Source organism: Corythoichthys intestinalis, chromosome 20, assembly GCF_030265065.1.
Source record: "Corythoichthys intestinalis isolate RoL2023-P3 chromosome 20, ASM3026506v1, whole genome shotgun sequence".
Lineage (NCBI taxonomy): Eukaryota > Metazoa > Chordata > Actinopteri > Syngnathiformes > Syngnathidae > Corythoichthys > Corythoichthys intestinalis.
In genome coordinates, this window is record NC_080414.1 from 618,003 (window position 1) to 627,275 (window position 9,273).

Below are 9,273 nucleotides of genomic sequence, written 5' to 3' on the forward strand. Positions count from 1 at the left end.
GCGGAAGTCTGTTTTTGCTCGCTGCTACGTTGATGGCTAGTGTTGTCAATGGCAGCCAATGAGTTAAAACAGAAAAATTGTTAAACTACAACATAAAAGGTATATAAGCATTGTATGTGACAAGTGATGGTGTCGAAGTCAACGACCTGAAGACAAATAAACTTTGTGTTATTTGAAGTTTACCATCGAAACGATGTTATTTTTTGTCATGAGCGAACAAAGGAAACCTGTCCACATGTCCCCCGCTGAGGGCCCTAGGCCGCTCGTGAGCTCCGATTGGCTGACCACTTGACATTGACGGCCTATCGAGTTGCGGGAGACTCGGCTCGCCTAATGTCGATGCATGTGATTGGTCTGAACGTTTGGCGCCTCTTGAATCCACCGCTGCCGCCGAAAGCGAAGCTAGCTCGACGTCAATGCCGGCTACGGAAGACCGAGAATACAATTCCACGGTTGTGTCGCGGCAGAGCCGCGGGTCCGGTTTATTTTTGGGCGACAACCGTCTTTAAAAGTACGAAAACGGCCGGCCTGTGTGGCACCAAGTCCGCGTGACGCCAACGCGAACTGTTCTTTCCTCCTCTGCTAGGAGCTGAACTGCAAGCTAACTGTGGAGGACGGAGAGACGAGAGCTCCTCGGCGCACAAAGGAGCGAGTTGGGCGAGTTTGCCAGCTCGAGCTTGAATGACGACGGAGTCTAGCCACTCAGGCAAGGCCGACTGATCTTCCGCCCGCACCTTTCCTTTTTTCGCTTGTCTCATAGACTAAATGGACGCGTTTAGTGAGGTCGGGGAACTTTGAAACAACTAGGCCGGGCGTCGTGCCTGCCTGTCAGGTGTTGGGAGTTACTGTTCTTCTCCAAAGTCTCAACTCGGCTCAGTATAATTGCGTACAATCTGTTGTCTTTGTTGGTAAAGAGACATTGTAGTCGTGATCTAAGCAATAGTTGACTTGTTGTGTAGCGTGTATTGGAAACCACTTTTCGGAGGTGATTCCCTCGCAAAGTCACTACTTCAACTCCGGTCAAATGTCATAAGATAAAATCTGAATTGGACAAAGGACTCGTACATTAGATGGAATAATTAAAAATGTATTCCAATATAATTTAGTTTATTAGTTCCATGCTGTTTTTTTTGTTTCATGTGGTTTTTCTGCCATGTAAATGTAAGTATATTTGAGTCCTCAGTAGGGGAGATCTGTCCATACATTGAAGGTTTCTCCTGTAGTTCCTGTGGAGTTTGTCATTGATAAAATCCTTTGGTGTTGGCACGAGTGATTTGTTTTTTGTTTTTTTTACCTCTGGTGGACTTCCACATGAGAATGTACTGGTCATTGACGCCTATATTTGCCACCGTCTGTTTTTAGCGTGATCATGGTGCTGACCGGCAAACGTTCGGAGAAAGGTCCCGCTCGCTGGAAGAGGAGAGTCAAGTCAGAGTACATGCGTCTGCGCCAGCTCAAGCGCTTCCGGCGAGCCGACGAGGTCAAGGTTCGCGCAGCCTTCTGGTCCGGTCCTGGCCACGCGTGTCGCCCGTTCCTCATCGTTCTCTCGCGCTTCACTTCAGAGCATGTTCAACAGCAACCGTCAGAAGATCCTTGAGCGTACCGACATTTTGAACCATGAGTGGAAGACGCGGCGCATCCAGCCCGCTCACATCATGACGTCGGTGGGCTCGCTCAGAGGCACGCGAGAGGTCGGTTTGTCGCTGGGTAGGAGGTGCGCCTTCTCGGTTTTCGTTCTTGACCTCCACCTCCCGGTTTCTCCGCAGTGCACGGTGGACAGCGGTTTCTCCGAGTTCCCCCGGCAGGTCATCCCCCTGAAGACCCTCAATGCCGTGGCCTCCATACCTGTCATGTACTCGTGGTCACCACTGCAGCAGAACTTCATGGTCAGAAACTCATGTCTCTTTAAACGCGGATGGAAGGAAGGAAAATGGATTGATTGTCACGCTCAATGTTTGACAGGTGGAGGACGAGACGGTGCTCTATAACATTCCTTACATGGGCGACGAAATCCTGGACCAGGACGGCACGTTCATCGAGGAGCTGATCAAGAACTATGACGGAAAAGTCCACGGAGACAGAGGTGGGTGGGCCGAGCGAGCGAGCGAGGACGGAAAGTCACCGGCTCGGCGTCCTGGGCAGAATGTGGCTTCATCAACGACGAGATCTTCGTGGAGCTGGTGGGTTCTCTGGCGCAGTACAGCGACAACGAGGAAGACGAGGAGGAAGAGCAGGACTTCAAGACCGAGAAGATGGACGGCGCGTGCGACGGGCAGGACGAGGCACGCGACAAGGCCAACAAGGGTAGGGCTCCGTCGGCGCGTTTTCCACAGAGGGGACTCTAAAGATCCGTGCGCTCCAGGTCGAGCTGAGGACGAACGCAACAAGAAGTTCCCCTCGGACAAGATCTTTGAAGCCATCTCTGCCATGTTCCCTGACAAAGGCACCACGGAGGAGCTCAAGGAGAAGTATGGACATTTGACAAATACAAAAGATACAGTGGTATGAAAAAGTATCTGAAGCTTTTGGAATTTCTCACATTTCTGCATAAAATCACCATCAAATGTGTCAAAATCACACAGATGAAAAAAAGTGTCTGGTTTAACTAAAAACAGCCAAACATCTATAGGTTTTCATATTTTAATGAGGATAGTGTGCAAACAATGACAGAAGGAGAAAAAATAAGTGAACCATCACATTTAATATTTTGTGCGCCCCCCCTTAAGAGTAATAACTTCAACCAGACGCTTCCTGTAGCTGCAAATCAGTCTGGCACATTGATCAGGACTAATCTTGGCCCGTTCTTCTCTACAAAACTGCTGTAGTTCAGTCAGATTCCTGGGATGTCTGGCATACATCACTCATGCCACAGCATCTCAATGGGGTTCAAGTCTGGACTTGGCCTCTCCAGAACATGTATTTTGTTCTTCTGAAACCATTCTGAAGTCCTCTTTTTAGCTTCAACTGTCTGTCAGACGGCCTCAGGTTTTCCTGCAAAACCTTTTAATTCATTCTTCCATTAATATTTGCAAGTTGTCCAGGCCCCGAGGCATCAAAACAGCCCCAAATCATGATGCTCCTTCCATCACTGTGGGGATGAGGTGTGGATGTTGGTTTCACCAGTCCACAAAATATTATGCCAAAACTTCTGCGGCGTGTCCAAGTGCCTTTTTGCGAACATTAAACGAGCAACAATGTTTTTTTTAGACAGCAGTGGCTTCCTCCGTGGACTCCTCCCATGAACACCATTCTCTGCCATAGTTTTACATATAGTTGATGTGTGCACAGATTTTGGGCTGTGCCTGTGATTTCTATAAGTCTTTAGCAGACAGTCTAAGGGTCTTTTTCACCTCTTTGAGTGTTCTCCGCAGAGTTCTTGGCGTCATCTTTGGTGGATGGCCACTCCTCGGGGAGAGAAGCCACAGTGTCAAACTCTCCCTTTGTAGACCACTTCTCTGACTGTCGATTGATGAGCATCCAGACTTTTAGAGATGGTTTTATATCCTTTCCCAGCTTTACACAAATCAACAATCCTTGATCGCAAGTCTTCAGACATCTGTTTTGACCGAGCTATGATGCACATCACGTCATACAATGCTTGTCATCAAGACAATTCTTAACAGGTGTGTGTTTTATAGTGGGCAGTGCAGCTTTAAATTAGACATGTGCCGGTTACCGGTTACAAGGTTTACCGTGGCATGAAAACGTCACGGTTTCAAAACCACTAAAAATTTCCGTTATACCGTAGTACGGTATTCGCTATTTTACATGTCTGAAAAATGCGGCCAGAACTGTCTTGGAGCGGCAGCGCTCACTCCTCCCTCTCCGGTTGTTGTGTGTGTCAGTGACGCTACTTTGCTAGACAGCGGGCGAACCAAAAAAAGAACTTCTCTTGAATTTAAGGAGGTCTCAAATAATGGTAACTAAATGAATACATTTGAAACGTTGTGCAATAGTATTTTACGCGTGTGAGTAGCTTCATTAGCACAAACACAACAGAATGTGAGGAAGTTATATCCATGAACACCATAAAAAAGTTCGCCAAAAACAAAACACACATTTTTCTTTCAAATTCAAAATACAAACTAACTAAAAACTTACAAAGATGAATGTTAGCCTTGTAAACGTAATGTAAATGTAAACCCATACCTCGCAACACATTTTGGAACTGTAATTGCGATACCGTGAAACCGCGGTATTTTTGCTAACGGTTATCGTACCGTCAAAATCTCATACCGGCACATGCCTACTTTAAATCACTCATCAGTGACTGGCACACACCTGACTTAAATTGTTTGGTAAAAATTGGTTTCAATTGCTCTTTGTGTCTCCTTAGGCAGAGGGTTCACTTACTTATTTTCTCCTCTTCTGTAGTTGTTTGCATGCTACCCTCATTAAAATACGAAAACCTATAAACGTTTGGGTGGTTTAGTACAAGCACACTGTTTCTTCATCTGTGTGATTTTGACAAAGATCAGATTACATTCGATGATTTTATGCAGAAATGTGAAAAATTCCAAAAGGTTCAGATACTTTTTCGTACCACTGTAGATGGATCAAATATCTATTTAACCGCACCCCCCACCCTTTTTTTCGTAAATTAAAAATTGCAAAGAAAGATTCAAATGAAAAATAAATGAGTAAATATATACAATAGAATGTTTTTAATTGGGGGGGGGGGGGGGCGCAAAAATACTTCATAATAGAGTTTAAAAAAAAGAGAGAGAATGTTTACCTCGGACTGGGAGTGCCCTGACCCGGTCAAACCGAACTGGATGTCCGGCGCCGTCCATGTCAGCCAATGAGATGAGCGCCTGCTCGCGTGTGTCAGGTACAAGGAGCTGACCCAGCAGCAGCTTCCCGGCGCCCTTCCTCCGGAATGCACGCCTAACATCGACGGTCCCAACGCTCGCTCGGTGCAGCGCGAGCAGAGCCTGCACTCCTTCCACACGCTCTTCTGCAGACGCTGTTTCAAATATGACTGCTTCCTTCACCGTGAGTTGCCCGTCTCTTTGCCGGCGGCCGGCAAAGCCCGCTGACGCTCCGCCCCCCCCCTCTCCCGCAGCCTTCCACGCCACGCCCAACACGTACAAACGCAAGAACCTGGAGAACCCGGAGGACGGCAAACCTTGCGGCGCCGACTGCTACATGAACCTGCCGCGGGTGAGGACGTCCGAACGGTCGGCCGCCCGGACCCGAGTCACGTCGGCCTCCTTTCAGGACGGCGTGGCGGGAGACGGGGCGGCGGAGCGTGCCAAAACGCCCTCCAAGCGCTCGACGGGGGGCCGCCGGCGCGGACGCGCGGCCAACGGCGGCAGCCGACCCGGCACGCCCACCGCCAAAGACACGGACAGCGAGGGCGGCAAGGACGACGATGACGACGATAACAAGGACGACAACAGCGGCTCAGGTGACCCGACCTTAAAACGACGTCATCGTCGTATTCAAATTAACATCGGCTACCCACGCGTGCGTCGCAGAAGGCAACTCTCGCTGTCAGACGCCCGTCAAGCTGAAGCTTCAGCTTTCGGCCCAATCGACAGAGTGGAACGGCGCCGACGCCTCGCTCTTTCGCGTCCTCATCGGGACCTACTACGACAACTACTGCGCCATCGCTCGGCTCATCGGGACAAAGACGTGCCGACAGGTAAAGAAACGCTCGGCCCTCGGGGCTTCCGTCGCTGACGGCCGTTTGCTCAGGTCTACGAGTTCCGGGTCAAAGAGTCCAGCATCATCGCCCGCGCTCCCGCCGAAGATGAGGACACACCCCCCAGGAAGAAGAAGAGGAAGCACCGACTTTGGGCCACGCACTGCCGCAAGATCCAGCTCAAGAAAGGTCAGAGGTCGCTCGGCAAAAGATACTGAAATGACATTTGATTGCAAAAGTCTCCCTTTTTTTGATTTTGGTTACCACATGGAGTAAATTTGATTTTGGATTCCTTGTGATAGTAATGGAAAATATTTTTTGCATTTTGCTGGGTAACTCTGGCTGACGGCACAACGCTGGCATCCTTTCCACTCGAAATGGATTGATCGTCTATTTGTGATAAACCCATTTAAGAGTTTGTTTTTAAGATTGAAGGAATCTGACCTTCTAGCCAGACTGCCAGACCTGCGCTGGCGCAGCACTAACGACCTGGGAAGGCGAGATTCCGACGATCCGGCCAGAAGGCCAAACTCCGCGCGTTCACCTTAGTTTTAACCCTTTGTATTGACTCGAAAGGTTTAAAGAAGGCTTAAAGAAGTTGACAACTTATTCAGGTCAACGGAAATCAAACAGCAAGGCGAAACAGAAAGGAGGCAAGGTCACCCTATCACACATCAACAAAAAGTTCCTGAGAAAAATGGCAACGATTAGTTAAACATTCGTCCTTTTTTAAGTCTCTCGCAGAGTGGGCTGTGGGCAGAAGAAGGGTGTGCTTGGGCGTTGTTTGGGATTATTGTCTATTTGTGGATTGGACAGGAGGATTGAGGAGTTACTGTTGTCCGGGCAACGAGGGTTATGGATTTTGCCACCTCAGTGTCAAAGGGGCTCTTGGAGTCTTATCAGTTGGATATCTGGCACTTCTCCGTTTTTCCTTGTGTTGGGACAGGGCGTCCCGCCATTTGTTTCGGACTGTCCGGGAGAACTGATTGCGAGAGGTTGTGGGGCAGACGTGTGCTTGTCAATCTTGCTCAGTCAGTTGCATGATGCACACGCTGGGCTTCCATGATAAGAAGGCGTCATGTATCTCTTGTACCCTATATTTTGCTTGTTTTCCTTAAAAACTATGGTATAACTGCTATTTATTTTATATCGGGTGTGTTAGAGTAATACAGTCGAACGATAAATACGAGAACCGATATTATTCCCTGATTATATTGTGTTAGAATAATGTAAACAGACGTTGCCCACGAGAAAAAGGTACTATCTCCTTCAAAAGCCATAAAAAAAGGGTTTATGTTGCATCGAAAATGGTATCAAGTTGAAAATTTTAGTATGGCGACAACAATACCCGCACACAACCGTCTGACGAGCCCCGCCCTTCTGCAGACGGCTCGTCCAATCACGTGTACAACTACCAGCCGTGCGACCACCCCAGGCAGCCCTGCGACTCGTCTTGCCCGTGCGTCACCGCCCAGAACTTTTGCGAGAAATTCTGCCAGTGCAGTTCCGAGTGTAAGAACGCCGCCGTCGTTGTCGTGAGCGCGTGGCCCGAATGTCACCGCAACGCCTTTCTGCAGGCCAGAACCGTTTCCCCGGTTGCCGCTGCAAAGCTCAGTGCAACACCAAGCAGTGCCCGTGCTACCTGGCCGTCAGGGAGTGCGACCCGGACCTTTGTCTCACCTGCGGCGCCGCCGACCACTGGGACAGCAAGAACGTCTCCTGCAAGAACTGCTCCATACAGAGGGGTGCCAAAAAGGTGAAAGGAAACCGTCCGTCCCGCTCCCACTGGGTCGTTTTGCTCACGCGTCTCCTCCTCTTTGTCCTCAGCACCTTCTTCTGGCGCCGTCCGACGTGGCGGGGTGGGGCATCTTCATCAAAGAGCCGGTCCAGAAGAACGAGTTCATCTCGGAGTACTGCGGCGAGGTCAGTCCCCGATGCTAAATGCTAACTAGCGTGACTCCGGTACTAATGTAGTCCTTTTTCAGATCATCTCCCAGGATGAAGCGGACCGCCGGGGCAAAGTGTACGACAAATACATGTGCAGCTTCCTCTTCAACCTCAACAACGGTAGGAAAGTCACGTCGCTAATAAGCGCTAGCACTTTTTTGCTCACCCGGTCATTTACCGCTCCCAGACTTTGTGGTGGACGCCACCCGCAAAGGCAACAAGATCCGATTCGCCAACCACTCGGTCAACCCCAACTGCTACGCCAAAGGTAAGTCGGCGGTTTCGCGTCGAGCCGGGCTCGTCTGACCGCGATGCGTGTTCGCAGTGATGATGGTGAACGGCGATCACAGGATCGGCATCTTCGCCAAGCGCGCCATTCAGACGGGGGAAGAGCTCTTCTTCGACTACAGGTCAGTCTTGCCTTGGCCAATGAACATTCGTACATTGAATGTGCCATCACAAATGTATTGGGGAAGTATTTGTCACCACAATAAATTACAGTATATCAAAATAAACACTGAATTAACATATTTAATTGTGGGTCTTTCAGGTACAGTCAAGCGGACGCTCTCAAATACGTGGGCATCGAGCGCGAAATGGAGATGGCGTGACAGCGTCCGTCGTGGACGGCGAGCCTTACGCACCGTCCGTCGCACTTAAACCAACTACCTTCAGGATGACAGTCAGCATGTCAAAAAAAAAAATTCAGGAAGATTTCCGAGCGTGTTTTTTTTTTTAGTTTCAAGGTGAAAAACATTTTTTGTTTGCTTCCGTTTTGCCGTTTGAACATTTCGATGGTCGTCAACGCTCCGACTTTCAGGGACCGCCATCTGGTGGGAGAAAAAATGTTATTTTTCTATTGACTCTTTCGATGCCATTGACGGTGATGGATGTCCATTCACGTGGCTCTTTCAATGATATAATCGCTAATAGACGTCCAATCCATTTGAAGCGGGATAGTGGCACAAATGGATCGAACGTCTAGTGCCGTCAATGGCAGCCAATGAGTTAACAAGGAAAATGCAAAAATATTCTCCATTTCTGTAGTGAAAAAAAAAAATCATTAACTGTGTATCGATACTTTTGCAATCAAAAATCGTATCCAGATACGCGGGGAATATATACGGTGCTGACTTTGTTTACACGGATTTTGTTTGTAGAAATGCACAATAAACTCTTTGAAAGTCTATTATTGTTGATATTTTCCATCCGGACCGGGAGACGAGCCACACACGGCTCTGGAGCTCCCGACTGGCTGTTGATTATTGTCGATGACGACAATGAATGTTCTTGACGCGTGGACACTAATGTCCTCCAGCAAATTGTTCCCTTCTGTGTGTCGCCGGATGGACGTTTTGAAAGAAGTTGAAGCAGTTCCAGGAAACCAAGAAGCAGAAAGTTGTGACGCTCCCGTCACAAGACGCTGTCTTGTGGGACATTTGAGTTCACTGACGACTTGGTGACGCCACACGAGAAGCCACGCCCTCGAATTCTTATCCAAACAACTTCCACGATGCAAGCTGGAATGTGTTTCTGTCTGAATTGCTTTGTCCTCCATTTGAAGGAGCATTTCAAGTTTGTATTCAAAGTACTTATTTGACGAAGATAATTAATACAAAACAATGCGCATGCCCGAGCTAGTCTCACCTCAAGCCCCAAAGTGACGCCGTGCTGCGTTC

The 9,273-nt window shown here is 48.7% G+C and overlaps 1 protein-coding gene across 2 annotated transcripts; it reads left to right on the forward strand.

The window, feature by feature from the left end:
• Window positions 1-341: 341 nt before the first annotated feature.
• On the forward strand, window positions 342-8,775 carry ezh2 (enhancer of zeste 2 polycomb repressive complex 2 subunit). Of its 2 annotated transcripts, XM_057823864.1 has the most exons (20): window positions 345-511; window positions 587-706; window positions 1,363-1,486; window positions 1,563-1,691; window positions 1,767-1,886; window positions 1,963-2,083; window positions 2,143-2,304; window positions 2,363-2,468; window positions 4,832-4,995; window positions 5,066-5,163; window positions 5,221-5,410; window positions 5,481-5,647; window positions 5,701-5,836; window positions 7,034-7,159; window positions 7,225-7,403; window positions 7,475-7,570; window positions 7,633-7,714; window positions 7,782-7,862; window positions 7,920-8,004; window positions 8,145-8,775. In XM_057823864.1, exons 3-20 carry the CDS (start codon window positions 1,370-1,372, stop codon window positions 8,203-8,205), a joined length of 2,220 nt encoding a protein of 739 aa, XP_057679847.1. In that variant the 5' UTR covers window positions 345-511; window positions 587-706; window positions 1,363-1,369; the 3' UTR covers window positions 8,206-8,775. The 2 variants fall into 2 exon arrangements, with proteins under 2 accessions (XP_057679846.1, XP_057679847.1); XM_057823863.1 differs by having other exon boundaries at window positions 342-511; window positions 5,066-5,410.
• The last annotated feature ends 498 nt before the right edge of the window (window positions 8,776-9,273 follow it).